Raw genomic sequence first — 21,137 nt, 5'->3', positions numbered from 1 at the left:
CTTTTCCTCGCACATGCGTCCGCCTCCTTAACGTTCACCTTTACAGAATAAACAGCCCATCAAGGACGCAGCAAAAGAGCGAGACTCTGGGAGGCCATCCTCCTCTGCCCAACAATGTTCACCACAATAATAACAATTTAAAGAAGAAAATGAATTTAAAAATAAGGCGGTGTGGTGTGCTACAGGAAAAGACATCAGGGGAGGTGGGAGTAGCTATGGCAGTTGAGACGGGTAGAGGCTCAGTAACATCATGACATCCCACAACAAGAGAATGTCTATTAAGGGCAACAGAGTAGTTGACACTGTCCTGTCCTTTGGGTGATGATCTCCATCACACTGCCCTTGCCTTTGGGGGATGATGGTCTCTAACACTGCAAATTTAATCAAATTTATTTATACTGCACTTTTTACAACCAATGTCACAAAGCATCTTTATGAATATCTGAGTCCAAACCTTAAGTGAGCAAGGGATCCTCCTTCTGTACATGTGCTAGTGCACTTCACAACTTTGTTTCATGTGTGTCCCTGCATACACCTTCATTCAGAGTCATACCTACACCCTTCAGCTGAGGTTTCACAGGGGGGCCTCTGACAATAGCTACACTCTAGATGGCATCAAAGCACCATCCCACTGATGCCACTGTTTGAACAGGCATGAAGGGTCACATTCAGGAGATACAGACTTCTGCAGGTAAATTTCCAAATTTCTCCAGGTAAGCTACACTTTTACTGAAGTGAACTTTGCCACCCCATGGAGGCTGCACTTGGAATAAACGGTGAGAAAACCCGGTGGGGCCCTTCCAATCTGACTGAAGGTCAGAAGTATTGAAACAGAGAAAACTCCTGGGAGACCATCACTGTCAGCTGGTCGAGCTCAGCACTGCCACTACAGCAATTATCCACCACAGGGGTGCAGCTTGACCAGATACCCCCCATAGAACCTTAGCTTTCTCCAATCCCTCGCCTCACCACCACTACCTCTCCAGGTTGTGGCTATCAGTGTGGGTTGCTGCTATAGTGGTTCCATTATCACCCCCATAGATCTGCTAATTAGAGCCCTGAATGACTGGTCTGTGGCATAGGGCTCTGTAAATCTGAACACTGACCCCATTGGTTTAATTTCTGGATCGATACATTAGGAATTGCTCCTTCTCCTGGTCATTGAATCATCTATTCATAAAATTATCGCATGGTAACCCTGATGCCATCCTGATGTCTGAAAATGACTTTCTTGACCTCTTCCATAGAAAGTCTTTAAGGTGACCACCAGCCTAATGTTCCTGAAGTCTACCAAGACCTGATGGAGGTTTTCAGTAAAACCAAAGCCAACTAGCTCCTTTCTCATTACCCTGGGGATTGGACCATTGGGGATTAACAAGGAGCAAGTGAATCACCACCATAGCATGGACCACATGTTCACCACAGGAGTCAGACTGCCCAGCAGGGCATCCTCTTCTACCTACCCCACCACATGGCCTTTAACCCTCATGAGATATTTAAGTATTATATTAAGTAGTGTATGAACCTTTCATTAAATCCTCATTTTTTAAATTTAGTCTCCTTGCAAGTTTTCTTTTAACTGAATTTTTATTAGTACTGTGTAGGTTCCTTTTTAACGTGTTGTAATGTGTACTGGAATGTGTTAAAAACACATGAAGTAATCTTCTTAGATGTATGTCTATTTTACAAACATCAACATCAATGTACAACCATCCTTATCCATTATCATAATGATATATTTATGTGAGCCAATCTAATTTAGCTGTAAACCCAAAGCAGATCATTTTAAAATTACAGCATTAGAGATGTAGGCCTATAACTATTTGAGCTCTGTTACCTCTGTTGTCTTTCCTCACTTTTGCAGACTTATTTAATCTTGCCTGTCATATATAACACATAAAAACAATTGTTTTTCTATTATTTATCTATTCTATTTAATTTTATATTCTATTTAACGTATCTAATGCGCTTCCGCTATATATATAGTAAAATTAATTAAATTAGACACAAGATGGCAGCACAATGATCTCCCACCAGCCGATAAATAAACGCGATAACGATCAGTGATGAGCATAATGCTGAAACTAGTATGAAGATAACGTTTTATAATCTCATAGCCTATATCCCCCTAAAAAGACTGAAAGAAAACTACTTTGTCTGAAAGAAAACTACACACATTTTCCGATCATCCCCATATGACACCTTGAATGAGCTTTATTATTAACTTATTATGAGTTAATCATAATATATTTTGGTAAACTTAATACTAAATTTGACATCATCATCATCATCATCAACAACAACAACAACAACAAAAGTAGTAGTAGTAGCAGTTGTAGTAGTGTTTTAGTTGTTGTTGTTGTTTTTGTTAGAGAATTGCTTTACAAACATTTTGAGTAACCTGTAGGCCTAAGTAGCCTATTTAAGACAATCTTTTAAAAACAAGTTTTTCCAAAAGGATATGAAAAACTCGTATCGAGCTTTTACACAACTTTATTTTTCTCCCAGTTTCAATACAAAACAAAACAAAACAAAAAAAAACAGGCGGTGTCGGGTGTATTGGGGACCACAGCCAATCAACTCCTTGTCTTGTCTAAGACCGCCTTTGACTTTCGCGGAGCTTGGGTTGATATGGACTAGAAATTCCCAGTAATTGGCAACATCACGGAGCGGTGGTACTGCTGCGGATTACTAGTTTGGCTCGATGTTAATCTGCTGTTGATAAAGTGATTACGATGTGGAACAAACTAGCGGTTTTCTTCCTCAAACTTTCATGGATAGTCTATTATGTCACGGCAATTCAAAGAAAAAACCTTTTTCCATATGGGACAGTTAACGGCGATTTACGTCTTCAAGAGGGAGACGATGAGACTTCCAAAGTGATGACTCTGACGAAACCCATGCACTTCTATGAGACGTCTTTCAGTAACCTATACGTGAGTTTACGAACAGTGTTTTGTTGTCGTAAGAGACATACATTTCCGTATTTAATTACAACACTTTGCGTATAAACAGTGTATAAACATATATAAACGGTAATGTTTGAGCAGTTCTATAAACGAAATCAAATGAAACTCTTCTCATTTCACTGTAACCGACCCTTTCCTGGATAAGTGTTCCATTACACACTAATATGTCTGGTCAGTAGGTCAATCATTCATTTGGGAGGATCCCTGACTCAGGAAGTCCGTTCTCTGTAGGGTCTAGAAAGTCTTCATTCAGTGTTGCAGGTTATTGGAATTTGTTTTCATAGCACCAATGGTCTCTAATTTGGTGATTTGCAAAAATTAAGCCTGTAGAATTTTCAATACTTTCCAGTGTTGAAAAGCAAACCAAAACATATTGCATAAAGGGGGCTGTTTTTGGTGAAGTTGTTTCATTACTGTAAAGTTCACTGCATCCTTAAAGTATACTCAAACTTCAGACTGAATAAAACATGGTAGTATTGGTGTTGCCCTGGATGGGTGTGAACACTTTTTAATTCAACTGAATGACATCACTTTCAACCTGTTTGGCCTATCATTGCGCTTGTCCTCCCATTATAGGTGGCAACCAATGGAATAATCTCCACTCAGGATCTGCCCATGGAGAAGCAATATGTTGATGATGGCTTTCCCACTGAATTCCCTGTCATCGCTCCCTTCCTTGCTGATATCGACACCAGTAATGGAAAGGGAACCATCTATTATCGTCAGACAGAGTCTCCAGGTGTGCTGAACCGAGTAGCGGCAGAGGTCCAGAGGGGTTTCCCTGGCACGCTTTTCACCCCTACACATGCAATCATTGCCACCTGGGAGAACGTAGCAGCCTATGAAGAGCGCAGCTCTGAGTCATCCAGCCGGGTAAGAATTCATTGAAGTGGTGGGGAGTGGTGAACTTTGTGACCCTGAAGCCCTGTGTCTCCTGTGTTCCCTAGAGCCACAGGTTATCAGGACTTCTCATCAGTTGTCCCTCCCGACTTCAACCCCCCCCCCCCTTCTCCTTTGCTGTAATTGCAAGCCCAGAGGGCACCTGTGCACACAGTGCTGCTTCTCACTAACTTCTATTCCATCCCAGAAGCTCTCCGTCCTCTAATTTCCCTGTGCAGTTCACAGGAAAAGTGGTGGGGAAAAGCCTGAAAACCTTTGTAAACCTTTCCACTGCTGTTAGTAACTAAAGGTTGTGAGATCTTTTTCTTACCAGATATGAGAAAGAAAGAATGACACACACTGTTTGGGTCCCCCCTGGGCATGGCTTAGTGTTTGAGAGATTTGTATAATATTCAGATATCTTTCTCTCAAAGTAATGGAAAACTTAGTGAATTTTTAAAAAATTAATTCTGTTTTTATGCTGTACATACAGAGCGCCTTTGGCAAACTCTTTAGTTTAGTTTCAGGTCCACATGTTGAGGTCAGTGGCTTCTCAGCAGGGGGCCAGTGTATAAATGGATTGATTTCAGCTCCAGCTGATGAGGAAAAACATGCAAACCAGCATATTGAGTGTTGCCGGTTTATTCCAGAGAACTGGAATGAATGAGCGATTGTGTTGTTCATGCCTGTGGTGTGTGTTTGGTTTTCTCCTCCAAGCCAATGGGGAAAGACAGCTGCACTGCACATTAAACTATATCTTTTGTTATTTATTAAGACAACAATGTGACTCTGATCCTCATGAGGATATCCTCATACATACATACACAGTGCACATGTCATTAAGAGTCCTGCTAGACGACAGCCAGCACATAAACCGAGCTTGAGTGAATGCTCACTCTCGTTGGTTTGGGAGATTCTCACATAGCCTACTTTGCAATGAGATAGGCAGGCAGTAATAGCTTGTAATCTGTCACAACTATGTGTCTGCAAGGGTACAGATAAGAAACTCCTGTAGTTAATTACATTGACAAATAGGCAAACAGTGGAGTCTGCAGGAAAAAAAAAGATTGCCTCTTCACTGACTAGCTCTTGAAGTGCAAACAGGGCAGAGCCCTAACCTTGTTACTGTTACTGGCCTGGCAGTCCTGCTGTTTGGTGCTCACTCAGAGCTGTTTACTATCATTGACAGTGTTTGCTTACTGGACTGCAATTGATTACAGCTGAAGTACTCTGAGCCGCAGGGGATGTTTGAGGAAAAACACATCCAGCAGTTCATTTGCCATGTTTCCGTTTGTTCAAGCTTTCATATGGCCTTAATGGGAGGGGGAGGGGGGGGGGGACTTTGGATGGTCCCTCATGTTTTCCTATGGGACTGAATCAGTTTTATCATAGCTGACGTCTCCAACCCCCAGATGTCTGTCTGTTAGCTGCTGGGGTGGAGTTGGAAGAGGGGGTTGCCGTATGGAGGTGTTACTCCTTGAACAAATCGGGTCCAGCGAGTCCTCTGTCGTCTCGTTTATGGCCCCATGACTGCTGGCACCATTCCAGGCTGGCAGATCAAGCCTGATTCTGCCTTGGCTTCACCACAAGTAGGAGCCTAATTATTTACAATAACATCTTTAAACAATCTTGTTTATGGGTGTGTTCCTCTAGTGCTCGGAGGCAGTGTGGTCTTGTAATTAGGAGTTTGAATCAGGGGGTAGGAGGTGGGGGGTGGGGGGTCAGGGGGAGTGGGAGAGTATGGTATGGAATTAGATAGCTCTAGGGTTCTCTTGAAGCCAGATGCAACATTGTCACCCTTTGATGGGGGTTGGTGGGGGTGTTATTTTGTGATGGTGGTGATGGAGGTGATAGCTCTACATGGGGATGGCAGCTTAGGTTACTGGAAAGGGAGAGGAATTTCACCCAGACCCTGTGCGTGTGAGAGACAGGCCAGGCATGGTGTGTGGGGGTAGAGGAGAGGTTGGATGTTATTTTAATATCTATGTTGAGACATTTTGCTAGCAACTTTGCTCGCAGTCCAGCAGAGGTAGTGGGTGGTCGTGAAAGGATGTCTGAGGCCAAGGTTCACAGTGACTTCTCTCTGATCTCCGTGTCACACAATTTAATGGCACGAACTAGGGAAAGAAACACAGACAACATTAAGCCAGACCACACAGAACAAGCCATCCATGTTTACAGCACTTCAGATAGTGGCTTTAGTTGTCTGGAACGCCATTGCTAAGAGGGTGTGAAACCAGCAGAGGGGAAGAAATGAATGGGAAGTGGTGCTTGTGGTGGCAGGCACTTGTGGTGTTGGGTGATATACCACACCATATAAAATCAATAGTACAACTTAGACCATGTTGGAAACACCAAATGCAGATTTAGTCTTAGTACAAGGTAGTATCTATGGGACTAATTTAAACAAATAATAAATGAAAAGAAACAGTCCATTTTGGCAGAAATCAATGCTAAAATAGTTATAGTTGATAACTTGCAAACAATTAAGGCTAAACTGTATGAGACTTTTGTTGCTCCAAGCCGCCCTCAGGAACAGATAAGGCAGTAACAGTTTACATTTGAATAATGAACTGATGACTATCACACTCCCCCCCGCCCTGTAGGTTAACACGTTCCAGGCGGTGGTGGCATATGATGAGGCCAACACCTATGCCCTATTCCTCTACCCTGAAGATGGCCTGCAGTTTTTCGGGACACGCCCCAAAGAGACCTTCAACGTGGAGATTGAGCTGCCAGCTCGCGTCGGCTTCACCAGGGGAGAGATTCCCTACTTCATCTTTGCCCGCACTGAAGGGCCTCACTACAGCGTCACCAGCAATGAGCAGACTGTGAAGAACCTATACCAGTAAGCACCTCAGTCTGAATATTTAAAAAATATTTGCCTATGTATTGTCATACTCTATATGACTTGCTATAATGTAACTTATCATAGTAACATGTATAATAAAGCATATACACCAAATCAGGTTCAGAATTTCCACACTTTTATTTCACTTGTTATTATTTCCTTTCAGGAGAGGCAATAGTGGAGTGCCAGGCATTTGGCTTTTCCACATTGGAAGTGCGTACTCTTTTGAGAATGTCATTCCAGCAGAAACTGGGAGACAGTTACCCACAGCTTTCCCTAGGAAGCAAGTAGAGGAATTCCGCACCACCCCCGAATACTCCGAAGAATACTCTGAGACGGACGATCCATTCGATGACGAGCACGACTACAATATCGATCCAGACTTCACGAATCCCACTGTGCCAGAGTTCATAGAGCCAAGCCAGGATGCTTCCCCATTGGGTGGTGGCAACCCATTGGAGTCTGGCCCAGTCTTCTCTTCTCTGCAACCTTATGGTGGCGATATCACTCATACTTCCAACACCCAGAGACACGACACTGCTTTGGTAGCATCTGCTCCTGGGCCATATCCCCGCTATGGACCACAAAAACTGCCTCCAGAAGCAGGGGCCGAAGCCCAGCACCCCATTCCAGAGCATATGCTGCTGGAGGTGTACCCTGTCCATCCCATGGGTGTCGTGCCCCATGCCCCTAACGGCCATGTGGTTAACGTGGAAGAAGATGTTAACTTTGACTCCGGAGGTGAGACTACATCCAGTCTCGGAAAGTTCCATATGCACTTACGGTCTTCCTCACAATTTCTTGCACCTCATCCTCATGCTACAGCTGCCCATCCAGATACCAGATGCCTTTAAATATAACATCTGCTCAGTCTCCCTTCACTACTCCCCCTATCCTTCTTTCTTTCAAATAGACCTCAAAGAGAAAGAAAAAAATACTTTCTCAAACTCAAGGCCAGTGAAACTATTGCCAGTCTCTTTGCCTTCAGGCATTCATCTGAAGCTTTAGTAGGACAGGTAATTGAAACAATTTGTCCTCTCCAACTGAGTGTCACCTTTGCATTGCCTGGGTGATGGAGAGTGACTCCTTATCTTCATTTCATCAGGTTAAGGATTACATGCCTTTTGCATGAGTGAATGCAGGATCTCTGAGCCCAGGTCTGACCCCTGCCAAATCTGCAGGGAAATAGACATCCAGGTGTACAATATGACATGAGTTTCATATTTGACGGGAAGCCAATGTCTTCAGAAAATGCCTTTTTTTTTTTTTACAGTAGAGCTAGTGATCTAAGAGAAAATTAGATTGGCCTAGCTCTATGTGGTTTATTTAAATGTGAGATTATAGTGTGGCTCAAACTGATGTACAAATCTCTGACCAAAGCTCTTCATCCTAATGCATTTGCACATTTAAACTCGTTATTTAGTGCTCTCTCTCTCTCTCTCTGTCTCTATCTCTTTTTCGCTCTTATTCTATTTTGCTCTATATTTTATCTTGCAGTTATCCAGTACTCTCCGGAAAATAAAGAAACGTGCAGTCGCTTTCAGCAGCACTGCAGCCAGAATGCGTACTGCACAGACTACTCGTCAGGCTACTGTTGTCACTGCCTCTCCGGTTTCTATGGCAACGGCCGCCACTGTCTGCCTAATGGTAAGTTTAGGCAAAGGATTATGTAAAACGTTCAGTATAGGAGCCTTTGGTTGGTCTGCGCATGTCAACAATACAAGTTGGCGTTTACTACATTTTTTATGTGTATAATATAACAGAAATACTGTTCGTGTGATAATTAACTGTACATGTTAAGACAAATTTTTACATGTGTATTTCTTAAATGGATGCAACCAAAGGTCACAGCCAAAGAGCCAAGTTTGGACAATGGCATCTCGCATCCCATCATTTCCTGTCAGTACTTCTGACATAGTGCTGGCTCTCAACACAAGGCTGTTACATCAATGACTGGTTCATTTTGGGCAGACCAGCCACTTGTGTGCAAAAAAGAGCAAGGAATGTCTCTTGTATAGCAGTCAGTACATGGTTATGGTGTTTTTTAGAGGTTCAAATGAATTGATTCTCTTTTAAGAGCTTAAATGGAACATGCTTGTGAATCACTCAGTGGTTCTCAGGCAGAGCTTGAATAACATCCTCCTAAATATCATGACATCATACCAAGAGGGTTAGCTGAAAATGAAGATTACATGCAAAAAGCCCAATTTTGACAATGAACTTAAAATAATAAAAGCCCCATTTATTTGGTTCAGACTGTACTGGATGACAGATGTTTCTGCTAAGAGAGAGAGTGTTGTGGGAAAAACCATCCATGGCTGTGGAATATGTGTGTGTGTGTGTGTGTGTGTGTCTGTATGTGAGTGTACAGTAGAGGCTTTGTGTGAAAAGAACTAAGGGGAGAATACAGAGAGAACATTCCTACAGCACATTTTTGTCACCAAACACAGTCTTGCTTGTCCCTCTGGCTGGTGTGAAGTGTATGGGTTTAGGTTTAAAAAGTAAAAGTAATTTCATATCAGTCATCTTAATTCACCCACTAATTTTACCTATTGGCATGAACTATTAGAAAATTCAGGTGCTTGCAGTTATATTCTAAAGAGGACTTTTACTTTGTGAACCTGAAATACCCAGAAAATCAGCACCTCGAGTGATTTTTAAAATCCAGCTATGAACATTAAAAGAACTGATTCAGAGATATAGGTTTTGCCATTTGTCCACCTTTCCCAAAACGGAGTGGTGGATAAACGCTGTAGCTGCTCACCAAAGCTAAACTTCACCTCCTAATGAATGAGCTCAGTAATCAACCAGTTGAAAAGATTTGAAAAGATTTTAACTGTTTTGACCTTGTGATGATGCTCCTTTTTTTTTTTTTGTTGTTGTTTCCAGGTGCTCCCCAACGCGTGAACGGAAAGGTCAATGGGGCTGTGTCTGTGGGCTTGACTCTGGTGAGGCTGAACAACATTGACCTCCATGCTTACGTGGTCGTGGGTGACGGCCGCGCGTATACAGCCATCAGTGAGGTTCCGGAGCCACTGGGCTGGGCCCTGATGCCTGTCGCCCCCATTGGTGGCCTGTTTGGCTGGCTCTTTGCCCTGAAGTTCCCCGGCAGTCATAATGGCTTCAATATCACCGGTGAGGAAGCCAAGCTGTTCCCTGTTAGTTTTCCTGTGCTGTGTTTGTTTAACATATCCCCTCCTGCGGAGACTCACTTAAAGTCCAGAGCATTTTTCTCTTAGTAATATAAAGTCAGAGCCTCACAGCTGGGGTCTCTGTAGAGCTTTTTGCTGGGTTGATATTAAAGGCTTGAGCAACATGCACTTCACCCTCAGCTTAATTTAAGTCAGGTGCTTCATGCCTGGGTGTTTTCAGTATGTGTAATAAAAAGGCTTGCCCTGAAAACCACTCAGGTTTCCATCAAGCACCATTACAAGGGCCATAACCCTCATCTGGCCCTGATTATGCAACATAAGAATTTGTTTGCAGCATAATGAGAGCATGCTTTATGACCTGGGGATAGAGAGAACTGCAAAGAAAAGTGCAGATGCAACCTGTCAGGTTGAATATTTTGCATCTCTCTCTCTCTCTCTCTCTCTCTCTCTCTCTCTCTCAGGTGCTGAGTTTACTCGTCATGTTGACATCATCTTTTACCCTGGTAATCAGCGTCTCAGCCTTGTCCAGACCGCCAAGGGATTAGACGACCAGAACTATCTAATAGTGGACACTCAACTGGAGGGCAGCATCCCATTCATGCCCCCAGGGGCCACCGTTCAGATGGAGCCGTATAAGGAGACCTATCAGTACTACCCCTCATGTAGGAGCCCACACTCATGCACACAGAACAGAACCTCAGTAGGAACACTTGTAGGTGCTGAAGTCCTGAAGACTCTGGGCTGGTGTGTGTGATGTCTCTCTTCTCATGAAATGTATCTTTGCAAATTTCAGGCTGATAAAGTGTATTATTTGATGGTTGTCAAACCAGACTTTAACTACTTTACTGTGTTTAGGTTCTGCAAGAAGCTGCAAAGAAGTGGTCAGTGTCTCAATAGTAAAGCAATCAGCAAGACTTTACAGTGCACGCTTATGAGGGGCAACAACCATTTTAATAAGACATTGTTTAAAAACAGCTGTCCACTATCCACTCTTTAAGTGGATAAGTGCAATTTACTGCCTTTCCTTCAGTGCCTGCTATAGACTATTTGCATGATAAGATAAGTCCTCCCCTGTTTCTTAGTGATCCTTTGCTGGAGATCATGAGAACTGGAGATGGTTCCAGCCATAAAAAGCATAGCCTTTTTAACTTCCTTCCAGAGGAAGTGTGTAGTCTGCTTGGGATAACCCTTAAACATAAATTGTTTTTCATACTGCCGCACAGCTTGAGGACGTCTGAGCCACACCTTCTCTTGGCCTTAGGAGCCAGAGGTCAAGCAAAGGAAGTGCCTTTGGATTCAGCTCATGAGTTGCAGTCAGTTGTGGTAAATCCTCCCTCTCCTGTGTTCCTGCAGTGATCATGTCCAGCTCGGTGAGGGAGTTCACCATGGTGACAGCTGAGAGCGGAACGGAGACCTTTACCTTCCAGGTCCGGCAAAACATCACCTACAGGGACTGCCAGCACGGGCCTCGCACCAGCCCTGAGACCTTGCAGCTGACTGTAGAGCGCATTTTCGTCATGTACATCAAGGAGGAACGCATTCTCAGATATGCCATTACCAACAAGATTGGCCATGTTGGAGGTAGGTTTGAACTACTCTTCTTATGACCACGAGGGGGGAGTGTGGTGTGGGCATTTTGTTTTGTACCACTGTATAGTTGAACAGTATTTCTTGCATTTTTGGTTCAGAAATGTTCTTCAGCCATTTGTTATGTTACGCTTACCAAGTTCTAGCTATTCTAGTTATTCTGTGCTCATAACCTCAAACCACTCCTTGCTGAACTGTGAGAATGTGCAATAACAACACAGCCTTTGTAAGCAATGTGTGCTAATTCATAATACTCAGCTCAAACACCCCCATCCCGCTTGCTCTCATGTCTGGGATGGTTACTTTATTAACTTGTTGACAGAAGAGACAGGGAGGAATTTGTCTCATTTGTCTCTCCTACATAGATTGGGGGGGGGGGGGGGGGCATAAGTTTCTCAGTCTCTCCTGTCCCATGACCTGGATGTCTAGGTTCACTACTCCAGTCAAACTGTTTTTTTTCTGCTGCAGCCCAGGATTCCTAATAACACCATTGAGCTGTTTTGTGAGTACTTTGCCTGAATCTCTCTTCAGGCCCAGTATCAGAGATAGGTCAGGATGTGTAGAGAGGGAACTATAGCTGTCATAATGGATGCTGTGTGCAACACATTATTCCTGTGTGGTGAAGGCTTGTACTTGTAACAAATCACTTGATTCAGAAAAATCCCCCTTTGCTAAATCTAGCCTGGTGTCCTAGATGCAGGCTGTCATGTCCTTGTGAAAGCACATTATTCCAAGGAGTGGAGTACAGAACCTCCTCTGACTTTAGCTTTCTGAACTGTATGTTGAAACACTCGAGTATGTATGGGCTAAGAAAGAGATCTACATCTCTCTCGCTACCATTCCAAAAGCAGAAAGAACTAGATCATATCACACAGGGCCTTCTCACTTCTCAAACGTCTCACAGGCCACATGAGTACAGATTTTCTACCCTAAAAGCCCCCTGGAGCTTTTTTCCCCCTTAAACATCCTATGTCATTGACTGGTATAATCAATGGAGGGAGGTTCTTCTGCAGCAGATGGTGATGTTACATGGCTGAGTTATTTGGCGCTTGCATCCAGACACACTGCTTTCTCACATTCTTTCGCTAACATGATTCAGGCTCCATGCAGGATGAACAGTGACAACACTGTTGTTCTGGGTCATGTTGGGGTGGGGGGTGTAGCATGGGACAGGAAGACATGGGACAGCACAGCTGGGAGACACTTATAATGTGAGTGCCGGAGATGTGAGTGTGTTGTTATTATGCTGCCAGTCTTAGAAACACTATCCCTCAGTGACAGATTTACAGACCAGAGGGTGTTGGAGAAATAACTGCAAAGTGATGTAATGTGAATAGAGATACCCACAAGTGTCTAAGCCAGATCTTTTTGCCCTAGAGACACTGCTCTTCGCTCCCTCATCTTCCTCATTCTCAGCTGGAAAACATAGCTCACTCTGCCGTCCAGACAAGGCATCATGTACTCGCTGCTGTTAGAGCACATGTGAGACTTTGATCAAGTATGACTAAGAGATGACTGTTGGGTTTACCGTGGAGATGAAGACTCTTTAGGACGTATGCACACATTCACTTGTGCTGGCTTCTGGCCTTTGTTTACTTCCAGACCACCTTCCCACCTCAGCCTCTCACTCTCCTGTAGTACTGTTTATAGCCTTCTGTATTTAGCTCTTAGTACACAGAGGACAGGGTGCTGCTGGGAATACTAAGAGTGCCTTACCGGAGACGTGTTGAGGATGCTGCCGATGGATCGTAGCCACTGTTTTTTGAAAGGTATTGGAGATGTTGGAGATTAGTAGCAGCAACTATTGTTGGTGAAGTCTTGGGCTTGAAGGAGATAACGGGAAAATGCTGCCTCATCAATTAGGCCTTAACAAACACCGTCCTCAACCTCCAATAGTCCTAAACTCATCAGGCATGGAAATACACACAGTAAAGCGATGTGTTTGTGTTTGTGAAAGGGTCTTCCCACCTGGTGCATTAATCAACACCCCCACCCCACCTCTGACGCCACCACCCAGAGCCCTTCCCAGCATTCTAACCGGCTGCTCTGTCACGTCCCTTTAATTAACGGCGAGTTAAAAGGAACCACGGCCACCCCCTCTTCATTCCGAATGGCTCTTCCTTTAGTGTTTTTTTCTGTCTCTCTCTGTCTCTCTTTCTCCCTCTCTCTCTCCACTTTTCTCCCTCCCCTGTGGAGCTGATTTGAAAGGGGGACTCTCTGTCTCTCACTTCAAACAAAAGTCTTCCTGTGTGCCTTTGATAATTGGCCAAATTGGTCCCTGGCCTGGGGTGCGGAAATCGAGCCGGTTTTAATGTGTTCTGTGCAGGCATTTTTGCTGGGAGAGAGGGAAGTCAGCATGGTCCTTCTGCCAGAGTTTTGGTCCACAATCCAGAATGTCAGGCCTCATCGCCCTTTGAGGAAGCACTTAAGTTAGAATGCTGTTACCCTTTCAGTTGTTGTAGTGTTATGCAATAGATGGTGTGTCCCAGAGTATGTGTGGGGTCACTGAATTGTCTAAATGCTCTAAAAGTGTTGTGGTTTCCAGGTCAAGTACTTTGACCTTCAGGGTCACATAAGGATGGGATCACATACGTCGGGCTTGGGAAGAGGAGTGTGAAGGAGAATGTTGATTTGATTTTCACACCTCACCATATGCGAACGTCTTCATGATCGCTGACTAAATTGCCTGATTCTGTTATATCATTAACAGTATTGCCACATATGTTATTGGCACACACAACACAGTGGCAGATATTTATGCACACCTCAGTGCTAGATTTGGGAGAAGGGATCACTACAAGTTTGAGAAATTCTGCTCGAATGGAGAGAAGTGAACTAATTTCTCCATATTTCTGAGTTGCCTGACGCAAGACCTTTGATTATAGGATGGGCACACTTGTTATTCAGGCAGGAAAAATCTATCTTTAGCTTTGCAATTTCCTTTTTAAAGCACAATTTCCTTTGGTGCTGCTCCAAAACCATTAGGCAGATTTAAATAAAGCCCTTATGGTGTGTTATTTACTCTGTTTGTCCAGTTAAAATGTAAACCTTCTTCTTTTAAACTATCTCTGCAGCTAACATCCAGGACCTGGATCGAGTTAACCCTTGTTACTCAGGAAACCATGACTGTGACACTACTGCACAGTGTCTACCAGCCGATGGTCAGCTCTATACCTGTCAGTGTGCCACTGGTTACACAGGAGATGGACGCAACTGCTATGGTAAAGGAGGGTGTTGGTTGAGTGTATTCTGTTTGTTTCTCTCTCTTTTTTTCTGGTATCCTACAGTTGTAAAGCTGTTCCCGTGTGAGCGAGGCCAAGCCTTGACACTGTTTAATCTGTGGAGTATCTGCAGAGTTCTGGGACACTTCCCTTACTCTGCCTCATCTAAGCTTCTCTGCAGAGTACTCCATCTGTGTTATGTTAAGATTACCAACCATTTAGCAGGAAATTCATTACCACTGCTGCTCTGTCAGCAGCTCTGTCAGACTGAAAGAGAGCTGGCCCAGAGTGTCTCTGTATGACTCACAGAGGAATCCCTTGGTGTGTAATACCAGCTCTGCACACCACTGAGCTTTCTGGGTGTCATACTTAAAGACATATTAATCAGTTTGGACAATGGAACATGCCATGTTTGTGTGTGTAAAGACCTGTACTGGTGCGCTCCTTCTCTCTCTTCGCGGGGGAGGAAGAGGAGGGGTATCTCTGCAGCTGCCGCCCCCTGTGAGAACCACATGGGATTAGTTTGTTTGAAGATGCCTGAGAGCTACTTCACACTTCCCCTCTAAATGGCATCATGGAATTCTGACCCCTCAGTCAGCATTCTCCTCATCTGCCCCCCTCTCTAAAGCCGGCCCTCATCTCTGGATCGCTCACCTTCAAGCATCAGCTCATTCTCTTTTCTCATGGGATCTGGGGTATGAGATCCAGCTCCAGAACATTCCCTGTGTGAATGTTTGAGTATAGGAAGGGAACAGCTTGCCACCGCCAACACCATAGGTTGGATCAAATGGGAAAAAGAGAATGAGAGGAAGGGGTCTCACCCTGATATTAACAGTGGTCAAAACCAGGTCTCGTGCTGGTTAGCTCAAGACCTTTGCAGAGTCTCACGTTTGTTCCCATAGGAACTGACTCCTCCGCTGGCCTTATGGCATCACAAACAGCATGATTGCAGGCCCTGTTTTTTCCACACCATGGCACCGCCAGAGAACACATACCAGGGCAGTTCTAACAGGTTTGAACATATCCACTGTCCAGACAAATGAATGACGGTATTAGAGCAAAACCAATCCTCCTGTTTGCAGTGGAAGTTATGGTTGTATTAGTGTGAATAAACACAGCCTCCTCTCTCTGTTGCTCTGTGAATGAGTATAAGTTACAGATCACTTACTGTGATTGAGCGCACTCTCTTTCTCTTACTCCTCTCTTTGCTTGTTTTTGTTGTCTCTCTCCCTCTCTGTACTAGACATAGACGAGTGTGCAGAGGGTCTGAGCTCCTGTGGGCCACACTCAGAGTGTGTGAACCTGCCAGGGAGTCACAGCTGCAAATGCCAGGGCGGCTTCGAATTTGGGTATGATGGCCGCACCTGCACAGGTAACAACCCACTGTTCCGTCAGCAAACCCTCCACAGCAGTCTAATTAGCATTTAGCTATTGTCTATAAACAATAAGAAACAGTAAGAAAACATGCTGAAATAAGGTGTGTTTTAGTCACCGATTCTCAGGCATCGGTTTATTTATTTTACATGATTGTGTGAGGTTTCAAAAGGCTTTGTACCATATATGACAAGATTTAGTTTTCAGCTGTGATAGCTTTACCCTGTAGGAATAGGAATTCAAATTTTTGTTTTTTTTGTTGTTGCTGTTTTTTTCCCCTTTTTCTTTGAAAATCTTGCTTTGTTACTAGAAATGTTTGCTTCAGTGCTTTTGTAGGTATAATAATGAATGAGCAATTACATTTCCCTCAACATCTGGAGGCCCACTGGATTGTAAAGGTGTGGCTGTGCAAACTCTAAGAGAATTGAGTCATTGACTTGATCTCCAATAAGGGTTAATGCATGTGTCGGCATGCGTGAAATTCACGCTTGAGTAGAGTTTTTTTCACAGAGGGCTGGTGTACTTAGTGCTAATTCAAACACACACACACACACACACACACACACACACACACACACACACACACTCACGCACACACACTCCTTTTGAGTTGACCAAAGTCCTATGCAGAGCACTGGAAAATTAAGGTCTGAAGGTGAGAGGGGCTGTGCTGTAGCCAGAGGCAAGGGGAACAGGGGCTCAGCTTGAAACAATGGCCCAATGTCCAGGCCAGGGGAATGTGCGTAGGAGATTGTGCAGCTGAAGAATATGAGACAGACAGAGGAAGGTTAACTCTTCCTATGGTTCTCTGGAGTCACCCACATGAAAAAAGAAAGGGCTTTGCCCCCACTCAGCCTAAAGCCTTCTGCCCAGAACATAGCAATGGGGGGGGGGGGGTTACTTTATGGCTTTTGAGGCTTTTTGACTGTATGTACAGTGTTGAGGCTGGTGTGCTGAGCTGTATGTTGTGTTTTGAGTATGCAGATGTTGACGAGTGCCAAAGCCAGCCGTGCCACCATCACGCATCCTGCGGCAACACACTCGGCTCCTTCTACTGCCGGTGCCAGCCTGGTTTCCATGGAGATGGCTTCCATTGCCACCCACAGCATGGTTGGTGTTTACAGGAATTAAATTTACAGAATTCTCTTGTACCGCAAACACAGCTTTTACACAATGAAGTGTAGAAGAATGTAAGAATAAAAATAAAAATATAAAAAATGGTATAAAAATGTATTTAAAAAATTAGGAAAAAATATAATATAAAAAGTTACATTACATGCTACATGCAAAAAATCATAGCAGCTGGCATTTTGAAACCAAAACTTTTTTTTGTAATTTTTGTTCATTTGCATAGGTACCAATATGACAGAAAGCAAACATATTTGAAAAACAGTTCATGGCGAGTGCATATGATATAAATTCAGAATAGTAGAAGAGCAGTTGCTAGGTTAATCAGTCACTGTGCTTGAACCTACGCATCAATGATATAAGAGGTCATGTTTTCTTATTAATATTCTTATAACACACACGTTCCTCTTCTCTCACCAGTAATCACTAGTGTAGGGGTGGGGCAGTGGATGTACTGCATCTTATTTCAGTGAGTGCTTCGCTTGGCACTCCAATAGTTTACTTCTGTTTTTATATGTCCTTTATATTTCCAATTTTTCACTTTGAGATTTGTCCTTTTTTTCTCCATATGTGTTTCAGAGCGTCCTAAGACTCAGTGTGAGCAGCACAGAGACAGCTTGAGGTCTGTGGAGGACGGCTTACCCCGGGTAGGAGCCTTCATCCCTCAGTGTGATGAGGAGGGTCACTACAGGCCTCTGCAGTGCCATGGCTCCACAGGACACTGCTGGTGTGTGGACAGTAGGGGGCAGGAGAGAGCAGGAACTCGCACCCCACCTGGGACTCCACCTACCAACTGTGAAGTTTCAGGTAAACAGGCTGGTTCAGTGACACTAACGTTCAGCACAATAAAAAGAGTTTTGATGCCAGTCTCATGTAGGTATTGAGTATTTGAGTATTTTATTTGTCAGAGGTTTTATAGTAATCAAGGACCAGCACATGTTTCTCATTGAATTTGCTTATTGTTAAAGGATACAGACTAAGGTTAGGGCCAGTTTGGATCACAAGTGCTGTTTTGTTATAGCTGAAATGGTCTGTTTTAATCTCTCCATAAAAATTACATAGGTATCTCTAGCTAGTTAAAATGGTGGTTTTGCTTTACACTGAGATGGTGAAATGAGCTTTATAAAATGTTTGCTCCAGAACTCATCAAAAATTATTATAATCAATTATGTATAATCTTGCATGGGACATCCCTTCTGATGTATTTGGTGATGAAAGATTTAAGAAACTTACCTTTCACTAGGCATAAATGCAACCCAGTGAAGGTCGTTCTGAAGGTTATTCTGAAAACAGAATACTGACAATGTAGTCACATATGCATAGTTTACTGTATGTAAACAAGGTCTTAAGGAAAAATGTAGGAGTACAACTTCCTGTCTCCTCACAGATGTGGCCAATAGAATGGATTTGCCAAATTGTAAAATAATTTGAATGATTTTTGTGGTTGGTAGAACATCTGAAGAAATGGTTGACCATACTTTGAGTTTCCCAGTTTTCCAAAAGGAGATTTATAGAGCTGTTGAATGTTTAAAGGATTGATCTGTTGAACTGTGTTTAAATCCAGCACAGAGTTGTCGAGGAGTGATAGGTTTCTCACTACCAAAGCTACTGGCATGATGAGTGTTCTGCATAGTCATAAATTATGGGAAACAAGTATTGTAATAAGGTGTTGAGAAAATAATTTCCTTATAAAAGCTATGAAAAAGTATTCTTGAAACATCCAAATACCCCATTTTGAAATCAAAGCTCCTTGATAAGACTGTAATAAAGCTACATTTGTATTTATTTGTATTTATTACCTTACTGTTGTGACTTTACTGTTGTGAATCACCAAATCAATCGATCCAGCACACCCTTTTCATTTACCTCTGTTGCCTGTAGATGCTTATCTAAGAGTAATCACTCCATTTGGTGTCATGCAGCCTAGTCCATTTGTACAACTTCCAGATGTCTCTTCACTGTAGTTCCTTTTTGGGCTTTTCTAGGTAGAAGGGAGTGGGGGGGGGGTCTCTGACCTAGATAGAATGGAGGGAGCGTGGAATCATTCTACATGCTCATCTCACGTAACTGCCCGACTGTGATCCATCTCCAAATGAAGAACAGCTCTCTCCTACAACACAGGTGGTTTGGCAAGGCTGACAAAACTGTTAAAAGTTCCTGACCAGTTTTGCTTCTGGGTTCTTTCTGCTCCTGACGCTATACCCTGGAAGCTAGGCATACACTTGTATTTTACAAATCAAATAAAATTAAAGTTATTTTATTCTAGTAAATCATTGTTACTTTAATGATTTTTCAAAATATCATATGAAGTGCTTCTCAAAGATTGCTCAAGTGTGCATGCCTGTGCATTTCAGGCCCTGTCAGACAATGTGAAACTAACATTGTCATGCAGCCCATCGGAACCACCACAGACTACATGCCCCAGAATCCTCTGGGGAGAGCCTCATCCCCGAAATATTAAGTGCCTGCAGTTATTCTTAATTTGCTTAGGCTACTTATATGCTTTGCACTGTCATACTCAGCATGTTCAAGTGCATGCTGAGCGTTATTTTCTGATTGCTGTACTTTTTTGTGTTGTGACCATTTTTTTAGTGTTTTGTTCTACCTTGATTTTCTGCCTTGCCTTGGATATTCCTGTTTGCCCCTGTTATATTGCCTATATCTGCCACTCGACTTCAGATTGGATTTGTTCTTTTGGATTTGTTTGCCTGGACTGTGTTGTTATTAGACTGTTTTATTGTTGTCAGTCCACGAGCATCTGACCTGTCTTGCAGCACAACAAGTATGATCCCTTTTCTCTTCCTGTCTCACTCTGCCCCCCCATCAGAACGTCCTAGGACTCAGTGTGAACAGTACAGGGACAGCTTGAGGGCTGGAGAGGACGGCTTGCCCCGGGTAGGAGCCTTCATCCCTCAGTGTGATGAGGAGGGTCACTACAGGCAGCTGCAGTGCCACAGCTCCACAGGACACTGCTGGTGTGTGGACAGTAGGGGGCAGGAGAGAGCAGGCACCCGCACCCCACCTGGTACTCCACCTACCAACTGTGAAGCACCAGGTAAACCCCTGAATTCTAATATATCCCGTGGGTAATAGTCTCTCTAATGTATCTCTGCTGTTTGTGGATGCTTAACTACCTTTTTAGGCTTTTCAATAGGGCTGTACAATAAATTGTTTGTTACTCTTTATCACAATAGCCATAGTAAGGAAAGCAGAACTATATACAGTATTTCAGATGTCTTTTCTTGTTAATACATGAAATATAATGACCAATGCAATACTTTACAAAGTACTTTACAGAAACCAACAACAACAGAAAAAAGTTCTCATGGTCATGTGCCATAGAAAAAAATAACCTGATCTCCCATTCTTCTTAAAAGACAATAATCTGCTCCCCAAGGTATAACAATGATTTTTGGTGTGGATAGAAAAGGTGTGGCATTCAAGAAAGCATCTTTTATTTTTCTTGTTACATCGACAACATAAGATGTATAACATACATACAGTTATAAGCTGCACCCGTATCTCATCATCCACAATATGATACTCCATCCATGTGTAGCTCAACTTATGTTTTTCTTGACCAACTTGGAAATCCAGCTTTCATGTTGGGGATAAATGATGTGGAAAATGTTTGTAATACCAGTAAACACTTCTGGGGCTTTCTGTCTTTATTTCTATTGTACGGGAAAGACATCTGCAAAACCATATACACACTTTCTTAACTTCTACAGAATTTCTCAACATTGAGCTGCTGGAGAACAGCAAGTGTGGACACTAAGTCTTTTCCTAGTAAAAAAGCTGCTTTGATATCCATGGAAAAGCTTTTTTTCATATTGCTGCTATTACCGTTTATAAAGAACCTGAGACAAGCCTCTAAATATTTGTTTCTTTGAAGCCCTTTGCGACCAGTTCTGCTTTGCGTCTTACACCTAAATCATGTTTCTTTTAAGTTCATCTGTTTTTGCTAAAGCAAATG

The 21,137-nt window shown here is 43.1% G+C and overlaps 1 protein-coding gene across 1 annotated transcript in view; it reads left to right on the top strand.

Annotated features, from left to right (window-relative positions):
- Window positions 1-2,642: 2,642 nt before the first annotated feature.
- Window positions 2,643-21,137, top strand: part of nid2a (nidogen 2a (osteonidogen)) — a 35,276-nt gene continuing 16,781 nt past the window's right edge. Inside the window, exons 1-13 of the mRNA XM_081721112.1 lie at window positions 2,643-2,936; window positions 3,546-3,842; window positions 6,455-6,696; window positions 6,866-7,440; window positions 8,197-8,346; window positions 9,589-9,834; window positions 10,313-10,513; window positions 11,205-11,432; window positions 14,513-14,659; window positions 15,903-16,031; window positions 17,018-17,143; window positions 17,741-17,968; window positions 19,989-20,216. Coding sequence (XP_081577238.1) covers window positions 2,736-2,936; window positions 3,546-3,842; window positions 6,455-6,696; window positions 6,866-7,440; window positions 8,197-8,346; window positions 9,589-9,834; window positions 10,313-10,513; window positions 11,205-11,432; window positions 14,513-14,659; window positions 15,903-16,031; window positions 17,018-17,143; window positions 17,741-17,968; window positions 19,989-20,216 — 2,998 coding nt within the window. The 5' untranslated portion in view covers window positions 2,643-2,735. The remainder of the gene's footprint in view (window positions 2,937-3,545; window positions 3,843-6,454; window positions 6,697-6,865; window positions 7,441-8,196; window positions 8,347-9,588; window positions 9,835-10,312; window positions 10,514-11,204; window positions 11,433-14,512; window positions 14,660-15,902; window positions 16,032-17,017; window positions 17,144-17,740; window positions 17,969-19,988; window positions 20,217-21,137) is intronic.

Source organism: Electrophorus electricus, chromosome 10 (genome assembly GCF_041902795.1).
Source record: "Electrophorus electricus isolate QZ-2024a chromosome 10, ASM4190279v1, whole genome shotgun sequence".
Classification (NCBI taxonomy): Eukaryota; Metazoa; Chordata; class Actinopteri; order Gymnotiformes; family Gymnotidae; genus Electrophorus; species Electrophorus electricus.
The sequence above is the reverse complement of the archived record's forward strand: the minus strand, read 5'-3'. Positions and strand labels throughout refer to the sequence as shown.